We start from the raw sequence: 22,374 nt of genomic DNA on the forward strand, positions 1-22,374 counted from the left end.
CCAAGTCAAATTCTGTAACAATAACAGCGTATACAGAAGTTATACAAATGGAGTTTTATGTGCAACAATGAAGAATGTTTATACCCAAGTTATCCATCATCTATCCGGATTAACTTCTTAGCCTTTCATTCCAAGTGTAAGTCAGCTCATTCAAGTCTGCTGCCACGGCTCTCAGCTTGGCAGAGTTGCCTCAAGTATCCTCGGTTCTTCACTTCATGACAAGTGATGGCTGGAAGGTTTGAAACGCAGACATATTTGGGCCTTGCCTGCAGCAGAATGGGTTCTGCTGTGGTATGTTAAAATGAGAGCTAGCACAAAGTTCTCTATTAACAGGTTGTCCTGATTTTGTTCTGACGACTGAAAGGAACGTCCAGGTTTTCCTCCTGACCCGATCTCAGGTCAAATGGTGCGTACTCATGCAGAGTTTTCCTGTTCATACTTGTTCATCTCATTCGCCGAGCCACACGTTCACACACATACATAAAGATTGGTTGGAACATTGGGACTTAACTCACAATATTCTGACTGAGCACCCACAAATATGTCCTATTTAGTTAACAAATAGAAAACAACACCGTTTATTTTAAACTGTGTTCATGTATTTGTTGAATATATTTGGACATACATATGTTCCATATTGTTTATGATTAATGGAGGTTATAAGTGATCCTACACAGAAGAACTTGTAGCAAAAAAGTAATCCTAGAAACACTGAATCACTTTTCGTAAAAGATTCTGGCACAACAAGACAAGACGAAAAACATTGGCTGCTGAGGTCTTTCATATCTCCCCAGAGATGCTTTCCACTGTCACTATGTTTTCTTGTTTTATTTCTGATGAGCTTTAGGTTGCCTTTTTAAAAGTTAAACCGCGTACTCAACCTAAAATCTGAAATTCCTTCATTTTTCTGAATCCATTCTTTCAATAAATGTAAAAAAAAAAGCCTGAAAAAAAAAAAACTTCCTTGACACATTAATTTGTGAAATGACTTTCCTTCGCTTTGACACCTCAACAGGCACAAAGCGATTTTTAGAGACAAATCCACATCTGCTACATTTCAAATCTTCTAAGGTCTGTTTATACGAGGGTCTGTTTATTTGAGCAGATACATGTGACTTTGTGTGTGCGCGCGCGTCTGCTCGTGTGTGGGTTGTGGTGTAAGCACAAGTCAGCCAGCGGTGGTGCAGAACGTTGCATCTGTTTGTCTTTGGATGACCGCGTGTTGTTTTAGGGGTGCTAAAGGGGAGGAGTGTATGTGAAGGCCATTTCGTCATGGTTCAGGGCTCATCAATGGGCGTGAGTAAACCGACTGACACACAGGCCGGACCGGACTGTGCTTCCCTCTTTTAGAGACAATGAAGAAAATACTCACAGGACTCCAAAGTAGACGGGAGAAATAATACCTGGGGTTGTCAGAGATCAGATCTGTTCGGTGTAAGAATATAAACCTGGTAAACTTGAGTCAGTTTGCTGGACCATCTCATCTGTCACTTATATTCATTTTTAAAATTCAGGTATTTTTTTCTGTTTTGAAGGAAGATTTATTCCTCCCCGAAGGTATAGCAGTGTAGCACGGTTTTAAAGAGCAATGTTAAAGTTTGTTTTCATACTGATTCTACCATTGGAAATCTTTTTATTGAGACGCTCCGTACTGCATGCCACATAAAGAATGGAAGTGCTGAGCATCCACCCATGTGTTGCTGCTCACTCCCTAGTCATTACTGGAAAAAAAGGCTAATCAACTTATACCATATATACAACAAGACAAATCTGGCTGTTTAGAAATATTTTCACTTTCCATCAAATCTTGGAAACTGACTACAATATACATGCCTATTAGTAGGTAAGCTACAGTTGTATAGCTAAAATGCAAACAGACAGACTATAGATAATTAAACACTTGATACCATCTCATGTTGCTATATAAGGCCTGGATGTTTTAGGCATTAAGCACCGGAAAGATAGGATTAAATTGACATGCTATTGCTCAGGTCTGTATGTAAAAATAACAATACAGTTGTCAAAAGCATTACTTCTTCAATAATCAAGGTGTTCGGTTATTATCTAGCTGTAGAAATAATTGTCATTGTTTATATGTTTTTGGTTAAAATGTTGGATACAAAGTGAAACCAAGGTATTTTTAGCCACGGGTGTCATTCCATTTCTTAAATCTAAGATTCTTCAAAACTGAACCCGGGGCACGTCAAGAGTTTTTTTCTTCCCCCCCTCCCCCGAGACAAAACTTTAAAACTTTAAAATTGCTTTAAGCACGTTGAAGTTACTCTCATTCAAGTCCTCACATTTCAGATGACAGTTGTGACAAGCGACGTATCCTCTCTGATCTCGCAACATGTTAGTATTTAGACATGTGTTTGTGCTTTTCTTTTTCTGTCAGTTTGGGCCGTTCTCCGTATTCAGCAGCGTGACAGCGAGGTGTAGCGATAACCATGTGGGCTGCACTGGCACGGGGCCTTTACATGAGAGGGAACAGTGGGGATATGCAGACTGGAGTCAGAGGCCCATCCATTAACTTGACAGGGTGCAGAAGCTGCCAGGAGTTGAGCGCATGCTTTGGAGCATGCCTCCTCTGAGGGTGTGTGTGTGTGTGTGTGTGTGTCTCTGTGCGCCCCGTACCGCCCCGGTTTTCTCCGAGCACCACCAGAGCGTCCGACCCTGGCAGGATAGCCGGGCTACGTCCATCTCCCCCGTCTGTGTCTGGAACCACAAGGAGGCTCTGTTCAGTTCGGCTTGGCCCCAGAACCTGAGCGAGGAGAGAAAGGGCGACAGTGCAGCCCCGACTCTCCCATCAGACTGTCTGCCTCGACGTTCCCCGAGGAAATCAGTTTAACAGTCCCCAGCTCTTGGCAAGCAGACAGAGTGGGTGGGAGGCTGCAGAGAGGGTTGGGGGGGAGGTTAGAAACAGGGAAGAGGTGCATGTGTGTGTGTGAGAAAGACAGAGGAGAGCAGGGGAGGGGAGGTGTTACTGGCTTTCTGGGCGAGAGGGAAATCTAATAAAATTGAACTAATGGGGTTGTGGAGTTTTAGGGGACAGAAAGTGGGATTTGCTGGCAGGCACTGGTGGGTAAATGGTGGTGAAAGCAAAGAGGATGGAGCAGGAGCCTTAAACCAAACCCCTGAGTTTGAATACAGCATGTTTAGTTTAGATTACGACTTAGAGAGCCGTAATGCGCTGTGACACAACTCTGGAACAAATCAGGAGACCACAGCAACATTTCTAGTTCCTCTTATTTCCCTGTTTATAAGTTAAGAGTGAAATAAGTGAATTTTTGATTTTAATCCCAAAATGTAAGTAACTATGTTGACTTTATGAGCGTTTTATCGCAAAAAATAATAAAAAAAATTGTAAAAACAACAAAAATACAGTTTTTTCAGATGTCAAGTAATGCAATTAAAAATGTTTATAATATTTATTTTGTAATGTAGAACTTAGAAGAGTTGAAAGGTTAATATTTAGTGCAATAACCCCTGATTTTCAGCTAAAACTTTCTTGTGTTTCAGCATGTTTCACACAAGCTTTTCACTTTCCTGTTGTTTTTAGACTCAAGTTTTAGGGATTTAGGTGAATTGTTCACTATTCTTCTGCTACCAATGACAGATTTTATCTGCTGGACCTCTTCCTGTTTAATTTAAAAACTGGACTGCCTCAATCCTGTCTCAGACGAAGGTATAAAAGCCAGGAGCCTGTTGTTCATGGCCAAAAACTCTTGAGACAGCTGCTGCACAAAGGTGTAACTGTAGCTGCTGATCTCAGCTACCAGGTTTCCTGATGCATTCAGGGATCAGAAATAGATGGGATTTTGCTAAACCAATTAGAAATACTTTGTGCTCACATTCTGAACCAGTCTTGCATTAACAAAGAGCGAACAGAGACATACAGAAGCTTCAGTATTTATCTCTGGGCTGTTTTTATGGGAAGAGTAAGGTCTCCGTTTAAAACTTTGATCTCTTTGTCGTTAAACTGTGACACCACAGACTGGTTAAATCTTTCCAACCTTCTGTAAGGCGCCAGAGGGCCACGGGTTCTCCCGATAGCCCACCGCTCCACTTTTAAGGGGAATAAAAGTGCTCACCCTGACCTTACTAGCTTTGATTTACCCATCCCCAGATAGGCGTGGTCCCCTCCTTTTTTTGTACCTGCTCCATGCTCCTGCTTTCTCCTCCCAGGGTTAATAGATATGAAGTCATCTGGTGGAAGAGAAACCCTGGTGTGTTCTCAGGAGGTGCCCAGAGCACTCACAGGGACATCACTCAGAGGCCTGTCGTGTCAGAGAGGAATCAGCTATTAATAAATATCATTAATGGACAATCACCTGGTATCACCGAAAACACATAAATGCAAGCGGCCTAAAAAAAAAAAAAAAAACGGAGTGGGAGTTGGGAGGTCGGAGGGCAGAGGTCTGCAAGGAGATAGCTTCCGTCTGTGCAAAAAGCTAGCTGAATCAGGGATTTAAAACAAGAAAAAAATCAATATCCGCCACGACTTTTAGCACACTCAGAATGCATGAAATGTTCTGTCAAACACATGTATTTATGCTGCTGTTTGATAGAATTACGAGGGAAAGAGCCGACCAAGTCTTTACGGTGTCACATAGATGCCATATTTTTTGTCTTTTTGCTTTGTTTTCCATTTTCCTGCAGCAGCTTGGCAGACAGTGGTGGAAAGCACTTGCATGCCATCTTACCTGCAAGTAGTCCACGCTGCCACAGGCTAACACCTGCACTCTTTTAATGACTGTTTTCTGGGACGGCTATGTTGCTGCAAGAGAAATGTAAAATGTATGCATGCATGTGTGTGTGTGTGTGCGTGCTTGTGCGTGTGTGTGTGTTATTAAAGTAAAATGCACATAGTGGTTAAGTTCCTGTGCTCAGCAGAGTCTGGGGAAATACAACCTTGTGTTAAAAAGTCATTAGGGAGCTGATGAAGGTGTTTGAGAGTCACAGCCTGCTCATCATTGCTCTGCTAACGTCCCTTAGTTGCGTCACTGTGGTTCTGGATACAAAGGCTTAAAGTTTTGGCTGAACACGACTTAACTCCAGATGGAGGAAGAGCTGACACTTGTGCAGAGATAGCCTCAGGAGTAGACTTGCTGTCACGGTAAGGCCTTCTTCTTCTTCTTCTTCTTCTTCTTCTTCTTCTTCTTCTTCTTCTTCTTTTAGCTCAATTTGTGACTTTGCCATTATTCTTAAATTCTGCTGCTTACATGTTGTTAGATGTTACATTAGCAGCAAAGTCTGTCATGTGTTATTGCCTCAAAATATGACAATAATGATGATTGCAGGACTCAAACCCTCAAACAGAAAAGGCTGATATGATAATGTTAGAGTTGGCATTGGGTCTAATGGTCTGAATGAAAGTATCACAGTTTCAGAAATGTTCCTTTAGCTTGCATGCTCTGTGTTTTTCTTTACAGGGGTATTTTGTCATTAAAATCTTATTAAATGAGCACAGTTTTGATTGTTGTACATCCTCAGTATGTGCTCCACACAGAAATATTCAGGGTGGTGTTCTACCTCCAACCATCAGCATTTCCCAGCAAAAAAGACATGTAATACAAGCTGGTCAAACCCTTAAAATTTAAATAAAATAACTCAGATCAACTTTTAACATGTTTTTTGAGAACTGGGTTGCTTAAGGCATAATTGATCTTAACCCTTCTCTAACTGTGACGCTTCAGAAATTAAGTTGTATTAATGTTAAAATGTAGACAGTAAGAGAGTTATCTATTGCGAGTTGGATTTTAACTGCTTCTGAAATTACCTCTCTTCAAAAAGAATCTTGAACTATCCCTTTAATAGTTGTGTTTTAACATCGGATTACTAGGAGTGTAATTTTTACTTTACAAAAAGGTTTTTGCCAGAGCGCCCACTCTTACCACGAAACAAGAACGATTTTATTTCATGTAGTTATATTTTGAAGTAGTTATTCCTCCATTTCACTGCGCCCTATAAATATTTTACTTTCAGCAATATCTTTGCTTAATTTGGTGCTTTCTGTTCGTGACGTATCCTACAACTTCCGCAGCCGCCCCTCGGCTCTCCGCCTCCCCTCTGTACTTTGACACCCGCTGGCCTCTCCGAATTTAGGCTAATGCAGTTAACAAGCACACAGGGCTCCACTGCCAGCTGGAAACCTCCCGCAGACGCTGATAAATGCATGTCCGTTGTTCCGGACTGATCGTGTTCGAGGAAGAGACATGGGAACCCATCTAATCTCTCCTTACCTCTGGTCTCTTTCTCTTCCACTGTTGCATTTCACTTCCCTCCTTTGCTCTTGCCTGAATGAGCATCTTCTGGGTAACTTTGTGTGGACTATAAAGGACAATGTGCAATGTACTGGTTTCCTGCTCTTTAAGTGGCGAAACTTTGTGCAGCCCTGACTGGTTTTCTTTTTGAACACAGGGAGTGCGTTTCCACTTTCAGACTCACACTGACTGTGAATTCATTATGTGTCACAATGATGATGGCTACAACTGATATGTAAGCCTTTCAACTTTTGTTGAAGATGGATTTCAACTTCCTTTCTGATACTCCTGTATTTTTAATTTTTTAATTTTTTTTATCTTATATTTGGATCACTACTCGCTATTGACACATGCAGGCTGTGGGATGAGCTGTCAGAAGAAATAAAGGCCTTTCTGTTACGACACCTCTGAGATTCTCTGTATGACTGTACCGCTGCAGTGAGCTGCAGGCTTTGTGTACATCCCGTCGTGTGTTTAGCTTTTGTGATATTTTGACACCTATCTCATTGGTCGCAGAAAGGAAGGGCTGCAAGCCGTGATACTTAATGCTCATCAGGCTGCGTTGACGGGAGTTAACAAAGTGTGAGTCTGAGATAGGGTTTGGATTTGTTATCTCTGCGCAAACCCTTTTTTAAAACAAACACTTATAAGGTGCAAAAGATAAAGCTGCAGAAATGAAACTTGTGTCACAATGTGTGACATCTCCTGGTATGCCAAACAGAAACTATAGTTAGCTGAAACAGGCTCTGCAAGGTCATAATTTCACTCTGCCGGTTTCATGTGGAACCCTCTGTATTGCTCCCTTCATCAGAAACAAGGTAATAAGAACTAAACTAATTGTACACATTCTTAAAAATACATAAATACACTAAAGCTAATGCAACCCTACACATGTGACCTTCTTTGCTTTTTTTTTGTCTTTTAAAAAGTGATTTACTTGACTCTTCCTCTGCTCTGCTTGTAAAAAAAAAAAAAATCTTTGCGCTCATAAGGCGGTGTGAGCGAGGAGCGCAAAGCTGATGTTTTCGCTTCGGCCATGTCTTAGCATCGTGAGCGGAGCCAGCTGGATGCCATTCCCGATGGGAATCATGAATGTGAAGGTTGTTAAAAGATATGGAGCCTTGCACCAAGCGCGGACTCACTAGCAGCAGCTGGTTGGCGGGGGGAAGGGAGCACTTAGAGAAATGAGAGCACTGGGAAAGAGTTTAAAAAAAGAAAAAAAGTGGAATTCATAACAGTAGCCTAGGAAGGAATGTCTTTCGTTGCATTTTTGCTGGTAACATCTTGACTGGGACATACTATATCATTATAAATATTTATACTAAAGTTTAGATGCCATTCAGATCTACATATGTCACTTTTAAATTTTTTTTATTTATTTATTTACGTCTGCGTCTGTGCTTTTCCTCATGTGATGCCCAGAAAAACAGAGCGGAGCAGGCGGGGCATTTGGTAAACACGAGGAACACAAACTGTACCTTTACTGAGTCTCCCTCAGGTCTCGCTCATAGAGGACCCAGACTCAGCCAGGGCTAAGTAGACCTCACAGCTAAAGCAACAAACCTTCCTTTAGCTGGGTCAACAGGCCAGCTAAAGGAAGCTGGCCTGTTCACACCTCACCAGCAGGTTCATCTCAGCAGGCAGCATCGAGGCTCGAGAAAAAAAAATCTATTGGGAATATGAAGAGGGAGGATTGGCATGAGGACAGTTGGGAAAGGTGCAGAGCAGGAATGACAGGAGTGAGGGGGAGAGCGAGGACAGGCTAAGTGGTTTGGATTTGTTCACCTGACATACGGATTTATGAAGCCACTTGTCATCTTCAGCAAATGCTCTCTACCCCTTAATCAGCTCACTGAAGAGACACAACTAAACAGTGTTGAGAAAAAGATTCGTACCTCATGAAAGGTTTTATAGGCTATAAAACGGTATCCTAGGAATCAAAGGCTTGAAAAATGTCCACCCAGTCACAGTGAGTTTGAGATGTATTGCAAAGAAGAATGGGTGAAAATGAAGAGAAATACTCCAGACTTGCATCTGTGATGATAGCATAATTCTAATTTAAAATAAAAAGTTCCAACCAGCAACCAGCAAATTATCCTGTGGACAGAAAGCATTTGTACAAAAAAAAAAATAAATAAAAATGCAGAAAGGGTCCAAGCTGGTTTTCAGATCTGAGATTTCCTTGCTACGTTGCAACACTGCGACACCGTTCAGCCACGCCGAAAACACAAAATTAAACGTTGTGCATATCTCTTTTCTCCACGCAGAGGCTGAAAGCTGCCCTCTCCCACCACCCTGGTGCCATCCCCAACGGCAACATGAACTCCATGGGCCACATGATGGAGATGATGTCAACGAGGCAGGAGCAGGGCAGCCATCATCACATGCACTCGCACCCGCACCAGCACCTCCAAGCACCTCCCCACACGTACCAGCACCACGGACACCACCACCACAGCCAGGGCCACGGGCAGGGCACGCACCACCACCCGCAGGGACACAACCCTCACCACAACTCCCACAATCCTCACCTCCTGCCCGGGCACCCACACCAGACATCGCCGCACCCTCCTATGCACTCACAGGTGAGCGAAGCCAATTCCCAGGGTTTGAGCTCCAAGGCAAAAGCCGCATGTTTCATAACACATTAAATCTCCCACTCAGTGAGAAGTCACTGACTAATAGAGCGCAGTGCTTCAGTAGCCCTTTGTGTAGTTTTGGAAGAAGCTATTAGTGGTTTAATGCTCGAGCATTGCCGAAATGATGCTTAAAATTAGAAGGTTAGTGGACAAACCCATTTTCCCCCACGGCTCACGTCCTCGATGCCAGCTAGTTTCCTGGCGCGCTTTTCAGAAAACGCTTTTCTTCTCAGGTTGGTCAGCCACAGGTCAGAGCTTGATGCCTGTCATGAGGGCATTGCTTAGAGTGGAAGTCATAAAGTGGTGGCCATTAAAGATGCTCACAAATGTCTTTTGGAAATTTACTCTCACCCCATCCTGCACCGGTAAGCGGCAGACATGTGAAAACTTCTGGTGCAAGAGGAGAGCTGTAGACGCTAGTCCCGATGTTGCACTGCGACCACTGATCGCAATCCTGGAAGTTGTTATCTGTGAATGGATGTGGTTTAATTTAAAACTGATGCGTGCAGCGTTATGACTTTCTCCTCGTATCGCTGCCGTTATTTGCAGCGTCAATCATTTTGGATAAAGCGCAGTCAGATGAGAAGAAATGCAACTCGTCGTATGTTCCAGATGTAGCATTGAGGCTTTAAAGCAGCATGTTCTGTATGCACAGCTGCCATTAAAGCAGCTTGTGTGTTTTCCGTGGTTCTCATAAAAATGGTAATGATCTGAAGACTGAAAACACTTGACTTTGCCAAGGAGACGTCAAGATCTGTCAGAGCACGTACGTTTTTTAAAAAACGGGCCTTTTCACTATGTCTGCTGGTGTTAGTCTGAGTGGAAGTGGGCGTTGGAAAACTGCCTCCTGACACCTCTTTAACAAGGTGGGCAACTCCGGTGAATCAACCCAGTCACCCACTCAGTCTTTCACTTCTGACGCACGCAGCCCGGCTCCTGAGGCACGTGCTGCAAACAGATGTTGTTTTTGGGCAAGGTGCTAGGCATTAAAAAACAAGGGGGAGATAATGTATAGATGTTTACACACAAGCTGCTTTGAGGCCAGCGCAGTGGTGACAGCAGACAGCTTACGGGCTGTTTTCCAGATGCCAGAGAGGTTGCACATTACGCGGACACAGACGCTGTGTCATCCCGGAGATCCCAGTAATGATCATCCTATGCGCCGTCTGTTTCAGATGTCACCTGCAACCCAGCAGATGCAGCCCACGCAGACACTGCAGTCTCCCCCAGCCAGCGGCGGGCGGCGCCGGCGGGTAGTGGACGAGGATCCGGACGAGCGGCGGCGAAAGTTCCTAGAGCGAAACAGAGCGGCCGCGACGAGGTGCCGGCAGAAGAGAAAAGTGTGGGTGATGTCCTTGGAGAAGAAAGCCGAAGAGCTCACTCAGACTAACATGCAGCTTCAGGTATAAAGACGAAACTCTTCATGTTGCAGTGTGTAATTCTAAGCTGCGTGGGCCTTGCAAAAATATTCACGTCCTTTGAACTTTTTGACATTTTTCATGGTATAGCCACAAACTTAATTTCATTCTATTGGTATTTCATGCGGAAGACCAACACAAAGTAGAACACAACCATGGAGCAAAAGGAAAACTGTATATAGTCACGAATAAGACCTGACAGGCGTGACGTGATATGGAGATGTGCACTTCGTAGAACCGTCTTGTGGACGTAGCTTTGCAGACAGAGACGGGTGCATTCTTCTTTGTTAAACAACTGAATCTCAGTCGGCTTGGATGGTGAGCATCTGTGAGAAGCAATTTTCAAGTCATGGCAAGGTCAATCAAACACATGAACATGCTTTGATCTGACCCAGTCCGTCATAGCTCTGGTTATATGATCGGGGTTGTTGTCCTGTTGGATGTAAAACTGCCACACCAGTTCCAAATCCTTTGTAGTCTCTGAAGGTTTTCCCACAGGACTGCCTTGTAATAAGCTCCATCCGTCTTCTGAAGTTGTAACTCTGACCATCACACTGACTTTCATGTGCCGGTTGATGAAAAGTATCCCCACAGCATGATGCAGTCGCCTCCATGTTCCCCATTTTCCAAGAATCGCCTTTTTCTTGCCACTCTTTCATTAAGGCCAGACTTGATGACTTAATGGCTAATAGATAACTCACCCCACCTGATAGGAACTTTGTGTCGGTCTGTCAGATAAATATTAACACTTCTGCAAGGCACTCTAAATAATAGTAAATTGTATTCCGTGTTTACCACTACTAAAAACTGTCTTTTTTTTTTTCAGAACGAAGTCACCATGCTAAAGAATGAGGTGACCCAACTCAAGCAGCTTCTGCTCACACACAAGGACTGCCCCATCACCACTATGCAGAAAGAGTCCCAAGGTTACCTCAGTGAGTAGCCCAAAACATAAACACAGACGAACCCCATGCGCACACACACATTTTGGAATATGACCAAAACTGCACCTCCCCCGATGTGCCTTAGCCCGGCAGACGTAACTCTAAGGTGTCTGCCAGGACTCTTCGCTCTGATGTGCTGGTATCCAGGTCCCACGCTCACCGCAGGACTCTTTCTTTCGCACCAGGGTGTTGCACACTCTGGTAGTCGGCCCGGATTGGGAGTTGGTCGTCCAAATCTTCGGAGAGACTAAATTTTCCATTCAACAGCTGCACTTTGCACAGGGAGTCATCGTGAGAAAGCCCTGACAGTCTACAAATTGGCAAAAAAATCTTACCAATGCCCGCAACCATTGTGACTTTTTGGATCGCGCTCCAAGCTCAGCTTCACATGACATCAGAGCTCCACCCTTTGATACGGACTCAAGTGACGTTTTCATGTAAATGGGACGAGGCGCCTCCCTGTGCTAGCAGAGGAAAATAAGGCTCACATCCCCAAGTGGCTGAATGGCTCTTTTATGCAGGCGAAAGCCGCATCCCAGACAGGGCAGGAATGGCTTTCATTGATGAGTCCAGCTTGTGTGCAGACGTCATCTTCAATGTGTCTACGACTCACCGGCATGTTTACCAGCTTAACCGATTCAATTTACGGTGTCTGTCTTATCCTATTTTTTGTCTTTTGGAATATTACATGTACTAAAGAAATATTTGTATCTTAAAAGCTATAAATTTTTTTTTTTTTTACCAATAAATTGCTTCTTTCTTTACTATTATGAAATGGTTTGTGTTTATTTTTGTATTTAGCAAGTTTTTTTTGTTGTTAAACCTACACATATAACTATCCTTAGTGATGTCTCTGCTGTGTCCTCAGGTCCAGAGAGCAGTCCGGCAGGCAGTCCAACCCCAGTATGCTCCCAGCAGCAGCAGGTCATCCAGCACAACACCATCACCACCTCCACCACGACTGTAGGGGGCGGCACTGTGCACGGACAGGCCAATCACCGCACAGACGTTAACCCCATCCACTAGGGACTGGAGAGTATCGTTTTTTTCAGCTCCCCCTCTTCTTTTCTGAGGGTTACCAGCTGCACACGCTGCCCCTCCCCCCCCCCCCCCCTTTTCCACTAGGAGAAAAACCTCAAAAGACCAGCGCGGCTGCTCTTTATACAGTAGCTACAGTATATTTTTTATAGACCAACCCCGTTAACGCGCAGTGGCTCTGTGGTTTGCTCAGTCTTGTTTTTCTGTCTGCTCTTTTTGTGCAATTGGCTGAAAGAAGGGTTGTTGCTGATCAACCAACAGCAGTTTTTGGGGAGTTTTTCTATTTTGTTATGGTACAAAGCTGACTAAGGTGGCTATGGAACCAGAGAAAGGAGCCAAAAAGCATCCGATTATCTCCTCCAGAATCATGTCTTAGGTTTTGTACGCGTAACGGACTGAATAAGAAGTCAAATCATTACCTGTGCTAGACAGACAGGTGGACTTCGGTATCGTGTGTTTGACACAGAATCCGAGTCAAACTGGCGCCACGCCTTTGTAAAGACTTAAAGCTGGTATGACTGTTAGCATTCACCCTGTCACTATAAGTCTTAATGAGCTTTATTATAATCTGCATGACAGTGACGATACCTTGCGAACAAACGGAAGCAATACAACAGCAGTGTTGATGATCTCCTTTACTGTATCCCCCGCATTACGATCAGAGTGACCAAAACATTTGATGTTGTGTCAGCTACAGAACTGAACACTGTGATCCCGGTGAGGCAGCTCAGGGGTTGAGACCCAACTCCTACGCTCTGCAGGACCAACTCAAGCTTTAATCGTTGGAGACTTTTATTTGTCTGTGTCGAGTGTTTGGATTTGAATTCCAAATGAAATTTATGTCTGATTGTGCGAATGCATGCGAGTACTGTATAGTAATCTTTTGTTCCTTCTCTTCTGTGCAGAACAAAGTTCAGTTCGCTGTGTTAGAGCATATAAAAAGAGAGAAGCTTGTGAGAAAACAGGAGAACTTGGGAAATTTCTTTCCTCTGGTGAACAGACAGCCTTTAAGCATTTCTTTCTTGGTATACTTTCCAAGTTATCACAATGTGCCTGAATCTTTTTTTTTTTTTAATCTTTGTTTGCTTATGTTAGACAACTTTGAAAAACATGTGTTTTAGTGTGTTACTACTTTAATTGTCTATGTCTGATGCATATTAGAGACAGATTTTTCTGTAGGTAAATAAGTATTGAGCATATTTATGTTTTTCTCATGACAGTCATACTGCATGTCTGTAACTGCCCAGGTAGTATCTACTCATGAAGAAACTTAAAACTAAATCTCACCAGATCTTGTGCAATGATGTGGAATGTCACAGGGAATGAGTACTGAAGATGCTTCCTAAAATGTATGTAATCTAATATGAAAAGGGGGGAAAAGCCTTTTTGAGCCGTTTCAGAACAGACATAAGGAAATTGACTTCATTAGTTGGTTAGATTTGATCCTGATCTGTCCGTCTACATGCCTGTTCCTGTTCTTGATTTCTTCTGCAGCTGATCTTTAAAAATCTTCCAAAGATTTTTAAATGGATTCCAGTCAGATGATTGACTGGGCCATTCAACTGTATTTTCTTTTTCTAAAACTAAGTCAGTTTCCTTGGCTGTTTGTTTGGGATCAACGTCTTGTCTAAAAACCTAAATTCATTTCACCTTCAGATTATTTATAAATATGTCCCTTTACATATTTCTATTCATCTATATTGCATTAAGCCTGCCAGTGTTAAATTACTTTCTAACCTCAATGTTAGTGTCGTGTTTTTGGGATAGTATAATTCTTAATTTGTTCCCCTAATATGGTGTGGACAATGACACTCAAACAGTGTAATTTTGTTCTTAAGCTGAACAGACTACATTTCCCAGTGTTTATATTGATTTCACTTCAGCAGTGGAGTCTTGTGCAGTGAATGCGTAGAGCCTAATTCCAGGTGTTTCTTAAGAACTCTGCAAGTATTCCTTGGCTCTTCCAAGCAATTTTTCTTGCCTCGTCTGTCAGAGACTTTGCGAGGAACACCTGTTTGTGCCCCTAACTGTGCTCACTGGAGCAGTCGGAAGCCTCTCTTTAACCAAAACCACCACCACCATCTTTTGCTGCAATCAAGGTTGTGACGGTTATGAGAGATTTCTTTGCTTTTACTCCTCATAAGATACTTAATGCATCATTTCTTGGTAATAAAAACTTTTTTTTAACCCAACAATTAAATACTATTAATCACCTAATAGGGTGCAAGGTTTTTCTTTTTTCTAAATACTGACAGATTTGAGTGGTTGTTCTTCTCTTTCTTGGTCTTTTTAAATACTTTTTAAGTGTTCAATACTTATTTCCTGTGCCACATTTGTTTGATTTTCTTTTTTTTTATTGTATTACTTAGTTTGTCACTGACATGTGGCATTCATTTCAGGGCAGTAGCCTCACTAGAAATCTATGTACTGAGAAAAACATCGATGTGTTAAATAGTTGTTTCCAATTCTCTATTTCTGCCCTTTTCTGTCCCCTCCCTCCGACCTCAAAACTTCCCATATTGACCGCGTCGCGTCTTTATCTCCTCTCCTTAATGACCAGAAATGTCAGATGAATTGCATGCAGACCATGTTGCACTGTGTTTTGCAGCAGCATGGGTGAAATACATTCCACTGGCAGGTGGAGCGATCACAGTTGTCTATGCACTTTTGTCCTCTGATGTGACAGAGGGTAGAATAGCCATATTAAAAGGTCAGAGTAATTCTCAGCGATCTCCCATCTTCACACACCAGCGAGAAAAACGTAGCGTGTTTTGCCTTTTTTTTTTTATTCTTTTTTTTTTTTTTGAGAGGCCGTGCCTGGCTTGCATCACGAGGAGACCTTAAGTATCGGTATGGATGTCACACGGTTTAACTTTGTGCTCTTGTTGTTTTCAAAAAGTTTCTCTTCCCATTCATGCTAGGCTGTTGAAGGGTTTGGGGAATAGTAGCTTTTTATATAGTCTCTTGATGTCGGAGCCTGCATGTGCAGCTCAGTATGAGTGATGAAGAGTGAGAGAAATTCTCTTAAAAAAAGGGCTTTGTTGTACCACCCCTCTGACTGGAAGCTTGCCTTATTTTTAGTTTGTAAAACTAATGACCGAGATGATGTCTGAATTAACCATTCCGAATTAATCTTTTGCATGGAAAAAAAAAAAAAATGTTAACGTCCTCAGAATACTTTAACTGGAATCATTAGACTTTGAAGTTGTATATAACCTTCCTCTCTTTGGCTCTGAATTTGAATTTATCACAGAGAAGAAAAAAAACAAAAAAACATTTGTTACTCTTTCGGCAAACAAAACGGTCAGATGGAAGTACAACGTGTGCATATCTGTGTGCAACATCATATTGATGATGTTGTGACTGTATTATTTGAAATTTAAATATATAAATATTGTACATATCATTAATTTCTATAATCATGTACATGTATTGACACCACCTTTCTTTTTGAAGGGAGTATGAAATGTGTGGTACGTTTGTACATAATGTTTTCATAGCACTCGTTGCCTTTTGTTGTACGCCTAAACCTGGAGACTCGTTCCAGCGCTTAAAAACTTGTTTATATGAAATGAACTGATGAATCCATTCTTGCCTGCATAACTTTGTACAACATTTTGTGTGTTTTGTGTCTGTAATTATGTTGCCTTTGTTTTATTTTGCATTTGTACAGACATTTAATATCATTGCAGTTACATTACGGTATGAAAATAAAGCACTTGTTCTGTAACATACGATTTAGTATTTTCTGTGGTTCAGAGTCACTTATGTGGGAATGGATTTTTGGTGTGTGTGTGTGTGTGTGTGTGTGTGTGCGCAAGTAATCCTGTTAAAGGTGATATGATCAACTGTCCTTGAAAAAAAAATAACGGCTCATTAAATAGTTAGATGCTTTAAAGGTTTAGAATGCTCATTAATTATTAAGCCGTCTAGACAGCTTGATAGATGCCTGATGAAATAACGTGGCAGTTAACGTCAGTGCCGGATTCATGCAGATAGATGCAGTTTGTACAACCACATTAACATCCCTGCAGAAATGTTTCCATTTTTGAACTTATTTGTTCAAGAAATGTTCCAGGTAGCTTCCGTTTACACTTTAAAGAACGTATCACTTAGAAAAACACATTCGCCACAGGGTAACTCTCTTAAATATATAAAATAAATCAAATCAAAGCAATTTATTCAAAAATATCAGGAATTTTTAATAACTTTATTCTATCATTGCACTTCAACATCTACAAGTTTGGAAAGGAATGGCTCAGACTATATGGCTCACCACCCACAGTCCTATTCTCTTAAGGACTGGCAGAAGCAGTTTGGGTAAAATATGTTTTGTCCAAATTATTTGTCTGTTTCTTATGGAAGACTTAGCAACTATCTCTGTTGTGCACAGTGTAAGCTTTATAAAACATAAAAATGCAGATCCCAATTGCATGATCTTTAAGTTGGTAAGAAATAAAAGGCTACGTTGCTAATTTTTAAGAACTCTGGATGAATTTAATCTCTTAAATATGTCATCCATTCTGAAAATAATGGATGACATTCATCCATTCTATTTTGAGTAGTGTATTGAAAATACACTACTCTCTAAATTGAACTGAGACCCTTCATTTAGAAATAGTTTGTTTACTTTACCTCAAAGTACAAGTTAGTGTAAAAAAATAAATAAGTTGGTCAAACCTGGATGTGTAGGCTTATGCGCATTACCAAATACTAATTTTTCTTGGAAAAAAAACTGTTAAGAATGTTTCAAACCAAAATAAAGTCTATCCATCTCTAAATTTGTACCAATTCACACAGACTCACCAAAAACGTCACAATTTTAGTTTGTTTTCTACAAGAATCCTTTAGAAGGAAATGTCTCATCAGATATGGTGCGATATTTGTAACTTTTATAGACATGTTTTTCTTGCAGTGTTATCAGTTAAAGTTGTTGTTTCAATGAACGATGTATTTTCTAATCTTTTATGTCTTAAATTAGACATCACTACTGCTTTTTCACATAATTGTGAAAACAAGGCAGGCTGAAAATATTCATGATGTAGCAGATTCATCTGTCAAACATGTCACATATTGTAGCGATTTATTCAACAATCTCTCAAATTAAAATTAATCAGATCAAAGATTTAACTGTTTTCACAAAATGTCACCATCACTGACCATGATGTGGTCAGATTTCTTTTTTTTTTATTTGTCTGCAGTTGCAATTCACTGAATTACAGCGACCCCTTGTGTGCATTTTCAAAATTACCAATACTGTTAAAGCAAGATCATGTAAAATCCTAAACCAAAACATAGAAAACAAAATAAGCCACTTTGTTTCTTAAAAAAAAAAAAAAAAAAAAAAAAAATTTCAAATTGATCTGTGTAAAAAAACAAACAAACAAAAAAAAATTCTCAACTGAATTCAAGTCGATGAGAAATTGTATAATTTCATTAGTGGTGATCAATTTAAAGAAAAAAAAAATATTTTAAACCTTTTGCAAAACTATATACAGAAACAGTTCATTTACATTTGTTGTGACAATCAAAGGTCTTTAAAATCAACACTCCACTATCAGTGCGTCCTATAAGCCCATATCGACACCATTTCACGCCCAGCCCTGCGTTGACAAGAACCTGTCGATCATATCAAAGGACCTCGCCGGCTGGTCGTAAGGCAGGATGTGTCCTCCTCCTCTGATGATGACCTGGACAGGTTGAGAGGATTATTCAAATGTCGGCTCATCTGCATGTAGCATTTGGGGCGTCTGTCCTCCACATCTGCTCACCTGGAAAAACTCTCCGACTTGTCTGACGTAACCTGCCACCTCGGTGTCGTCGGGCTGGAGCTTCCAGTGGAACCTTGGAGCAGCTTTATACTCGGCGGCTCCGCTCCAGTTGACAGTCGGCAGAAACCTCTCGGTCAGAGGAGCTGCTACAATCACATCCAGCTGACCGCTGTAGATTAGGACCTGTACATGTGCCACATTTGTTTTTTGTTGATTTTTTTATTTTTTTTTTTATTAAAAATTTAATTTGAGAAATTGAAAGATTCTTTTGAATGAAATTTCTGTTGTGCATTACCCTGTAGTTGTCCATCAGAATCCCCAACCATGGTTTGATGCTCTTCATGACATCCTGCAGGAGGTGCTTCTCCACCTCGTAGCCGTCGTGGAAGGTCAGGTTACCCACGTGGATGGCTTTCCGCACATCAGGCAGCGTCACAAACTGGGAGAAGTACTCCTGGTCTTCAGGTTCCTGTGGAAAACAAAAAACAAACATGGAGAATGCAGTGATGTGTGAACGCACTGAAACGTTTTTAAAAACTTTTCAAGCAGCTCTGATTTCAGACTACCTGGCATGTCATGTAGTTAAAATAGTTGGTGCAGCCTGTAGCATTTTGGAAAAACGACGGATACGGATCCACGTCTCCATTCAGCAAAGAGTCAAAAACCTAAAGTTAGAAAAGGAAACGGTTTACCATCATGGGGTGATTAATAGTCAATCCAAATCAAAGACGACCAACATAAAGTATCCTGGGTTCTACCTTAAAAGCCTCCACCCATTTCTGCTGCTGGATGAGTTCCACGCCGAGGTCCGTCTGCTTGTCCACGTACTGTTTCTGGAGTTTGTCTATCATTCCCGTCTGATACAGGAACTCTCCATAACCACCCAGCATCTGACGGGGAGAGACCGAACAGAGAGTTGAGAGCGAACATACAACGCCAGTAACATCTGGAATTTGTAGCTATGGGGAAATAAAACGGAGCACGCCACATTTGAAGGGACGTCACAGATTTTAAACGTTTGCACGATACCAACCAGTTCTGGATCACAGAGTCCGTCACCGATAGCCATGCCCTTAAAGTTGATCTTCACCTTTGCGGTGGGGTTGTTCTTGTGGATGTAATAGGAAACGGCAGGAACATATTTTCCTGCATATGACTGCAGAGATAAAAATAAAGATACGAAGTGAAGACCACATCCGACATCAGAGTCTGAGGCGCTTATGTATCTATACTATGCTAGCTTCATCCAACCCAGTTTAGGCAGCAACAACAAATAAGTGTTTAAACAGCCAGTTAGAAATACACCAGAAGTTTTCTGCAACTTGGTAAGGCACAAATATTCACGTTCTCTGTATATTTGAATCTATATTCCAGTTTGAAAATCATGAGTGCATTTACAGCCTACTGGAACTGTGCAGTGGTAATTGCAATATGGAATTATAGATATTTGCCGAATGGAGCCAATTCAAGGGTTTTAATGTGAAAAAATTGAAAGGCAAAACTTACCTCCCCAGTTGCATAAAACTCATTGGGCTGATACTCAGGAAAGAGTTGGAAGAACTGTGTTAAAGCACTTTTAAAAGGAAGAGAAAGTGATAAGTTAGACGCAAATAAAGCACAAAAACCTCAAAGAAATGAGAATCGATAGCTGAGCAGGAAAGCAGACCTGTACAGATCTCTGCCGACATCGTCTTGGTTCTGAGCAAAGCCTCTGTCATCATCAGTAAAGCTGAAACCTGTTCCAACCTAAAATATATATATATATATATAAATACATTATAGTTAAAGATATGTTTCAATCATGTATTCGTTCTATTATTTTTTTTTTTAAGTAAAGGAAAATAAATACCGGATTGTCAATGTACAAAACTGAGTATCTGCTCGTCCATGAGTAATCCCTTAAACCAACTGCAAAGACAGAGAAAGACTGAGACTAACGAAAAACTGTGTCAAACAGAACATTACCACATCTGCTGCTCGTCTCTGGCAAACCATTTATTACCAGTCATGTTCTTGTACACCAAGTAAGGTCCGTGTTCCACAAAGAGACCAAACATGGAGGTGCCACCGGGTCCACCTTGCAGCCAGAGCAGCACCGGGGCGTTGTCCTGCTGTGCCTGGAAATCAGGGATCCCAGGTCAAATTAATAAATCAGCTCCACCTAGTGGTGAGGTGAACTTTAAAGAGTAGAAGCAAAAGGTTGAACTTCTTTTTGTTGCATTCTGGTAGAGTTGTAGATTATATTTGTCTGATTCTTACAGTGTGATTAACATAAAGTATTTTTGTTAGTAATTTTGCATGGAAATATGTGGAATTAATAAGGTCTGAAGTTTCTATGCATTCCTCATTGCCATGAATCTCAGACCTTTTAACTATTTTTCAACTTTATTTTTCTTTGGATTTTATAATTCAAACAAGCAACTTGCATTATTTTAGCTGCATCTAAAAAAAAAAAGAAGAATTGGTAGAGAATGTCTAAATTTATAGCGTAATTTTTCTATGTAGAGACATTTGACCAATAACTAGACATCTGACACAAACAGTCAGCCTCAAATCAAAGAAAATTTGCCACATTGACCAGAAACAACCACTGAATCCCCAAGTTTCTACTTCGCCATGAGCTGAAATCTGCTGGAGCATCATGGTTATTATTAAGCGACGATATAAAGTTCAAACCTGCTCAGGGGATTTTAACTAAATATCAGGATCTGCGTTTACATTTGAGTTTTTATGATTCGTTTTGAGCCTGTGTAATAAATTCAAACATTTCTTATTTATTTACATTTGCTGAAGAGATGTTCAGTAATAATTGGATGTCAGAATAGAGTAAAGGGATCACATGCAGTTAATGACTCTCACTAAACACATAAAGTGGAAGATAACACTGAAACTCAACCAGATGGTTCCTGGGTTGACTAACTCACACCTCAAGTTAGGAAAAGGAAACTTGAACCAGTAAAAATAGATATTTTACTCAAATATATTTGAGCTTCTTAAAGTGATTTTGTTCTCCTTCAAGTTTTCCAATTGTAACGGACATGTATTTTCACCAACATTTAAAATACCAGAGTCCTCATGCGAGTGCAAATGTCTGACCACACTCGATTACATGTCTCGTAACATAAAGTAGAGCTGAAACTGCAAACTGAAGAAGTTTGGCTTTTATTGCCTGTCAGGAGTCGGCATGTGACTCTTGGTGCACTGGTCAAGTTTTTGATCAAAACTCAAAGTTACTGATTACTAGATGCAGCAGACAAACCACTGTGAGCTTTCAAAATGGTCTCGATTTGTCTCGCAGTGATAACTGTCATGGAAGGGATTCCTGACAAATCACTGTTGACTGAAAGCTTACAGGTGAAGAGTGTGGAGAATATTTTAGTTCCTCAACAACAACAACAACAAAACACATGGTACTTTTTGAAACCGTTGAGCATAACAGGATGAGTGAGTGTCATGCTGTAGATAAATACTCTGAGCTCACCATTTGTGCAGGGAAGAACCAGAAAAAGAGGTTGCTGTTGTAGTTCTTGTTGACTGTGAAGTATCCAGAGTAACTCTTGACATTCGCCCCAGGCAATTTTCCAACCATACTCAGTTTCCTGGCTGTTAACAAGGCGTAGCAGTGCAAAAATAAAGTTAACGTCGCAGAATGTCGTGTTTATTTATTATATGTTTATATAATGCAAGAACTTGCTCTTACCTTCATCTATGGCGCCCTTCTCCAGATAGGGAGTGACAAACAGAGGAGCCCCGGGGTCCACTCCGTTCAGACCGCTGACTCTGAGAGATTTCCTGCAGAAAAACGACGAGCAGCTCCGTGCGGCGGCTGCAGGGCCCAGGCAGGCCCAGAGGAACAGGAGAGCCAGAGTTTCTCTCAGCATCCTGGAAAACAGGTACAGGTTTCATTTGAGACTTCATATCAGTGTCATATGATCCTCTTTCCGTGTGAGCCTCAAACCCCGCACCGAGTCAGATTTCACCACAGTCCCACCGCACAGGAACCGTGACACATCCTGCTGCAGGCTAAAGGAGAGTTAGCTGGTCACCACTCACCTCATTATCCCGCCGTCTCTAAGGAAACGAGGCAAATTTCAGCTTCAATTAAAGGAATGTACTACCAGAGCGATTAAAATGTCTTTCACTGTGAGCGGTAGTCACATGACCAAGTCTTAGGTCACGTGAGGGATGACCACGTGGTTTCTGTTCTACCTGCAGTTGCTAGATTGAGCCCTGAACGATGTCTCGCAGGGACATTGGCAGGTATGATGCGTCTTCTTTAAAGAGTAAACGACATTGCTCTG

At 41.4% G+C, this 22,374-nt stretch overlaps 2 protein-coding genes across 3 annotated transcripts in view; one reads left to right on the top strand and one right to left on the bottom strand.

Annotated features, from left to right (window-relative positions):
- creb5b (cAMP responsive element binding protein 5b) overlaps positions 1–17,028 on the top strand; it is a 49,015-nt gene extending 31,987 nt beyond the window's left edge. For both annotated transcript variants that reach the window (XM_015036848.1, XM_015036849.1), the window contains exons 8-11: positions 8,531–8,848; positions 10,078–10,305; positions 11,147–11,255; positions 12,133–17,028. In XM_015036848.1, coding sequence (XP_014892334.1) covers positions 8,531–8,848; positions 10,078–10,305; positions 11,147–11,255; positions 12,133–12,290 — 813 coding nt within the window. In that variant the 3' untranslated portion in view covers positions 12,291–17,028. The remainder of the gene's footprint in view (positions 1–8,530; positions 8,849–10,077; positions 10,306–11,146; positions 11,256–12,132) is intronic.
- Positions 17,029–17,708: 680 nt separating this feature from the next.
- On the bottom strand, positions 17,709–22,274 carry cpvl (carboxypeptidase vitellogenic like). The gene is made up of 13 exons (XM_015036850.1): positions 22,127–22,274; positions 21,774–21,955; positions 21,555–21,676; positions 20,076–20,190; positions 19,923–19,981; positions 19,740–19,819; positions 19,580–19,646; positions 19,107–19,229; positions 18,832–18,963; positions 18,640–18,738; positions 18,369–18,542; positions 18,074–18,256; positions 17,709–17,992 (listed from the first exon to the last, which is right to left on the bottom strand). The coding sequence occupies exons 1-13, from the start codon at positions 22,129–22,131 to the stop codon at positions 17,894–17,896; spliced, it is 1,440 nt and encodes a 479-aa protein (XP_014892336.1). The 5' UTR covers positions 22,132–22,274; the 3' UTR covers positions 17,709–17,893.
- Between the last annotated feature and the right edge of the window lie 100 nt (positions 22,275–22,374).

The sequence above is a fragment of the Poecilia latipinna genome, unplaced genomic scaffold, assembly GCF_001443285.1.
Source record: "Poecilia latipinna isolate Pla-1442-1.1 unplaced genomic scaffold, P_latipinna-1.0 Scaffold382, whole genome shotgun sequence".
NCBI classification, from domain to species: Eukaryota; Metazoa; Chordata; class Actinopteri; order Cyprinodontiformes; family Poeciliidae; genus Poecilia; species Poecilia latipinna.

Bases quoted from the DNA above. Each gene is read 5' to 3' on its own strand.
- cpvl (XM_015036850.1), bottom strand. The intron at 20,191-21,554 runs GTGAGCTCAGAG...CCTGATTTCCAG, and splicing joins GGTTCTTCCCTGCACAAATG to GCACAGCAGGACAACGCCCC. The intron at 19,820-19,922 runs GTATTTATTTTC...TATATATTTTAG, and splicing joins TTTTGTACATTGACAATCCG to GTTGGAACAGGTTTCAGCTT.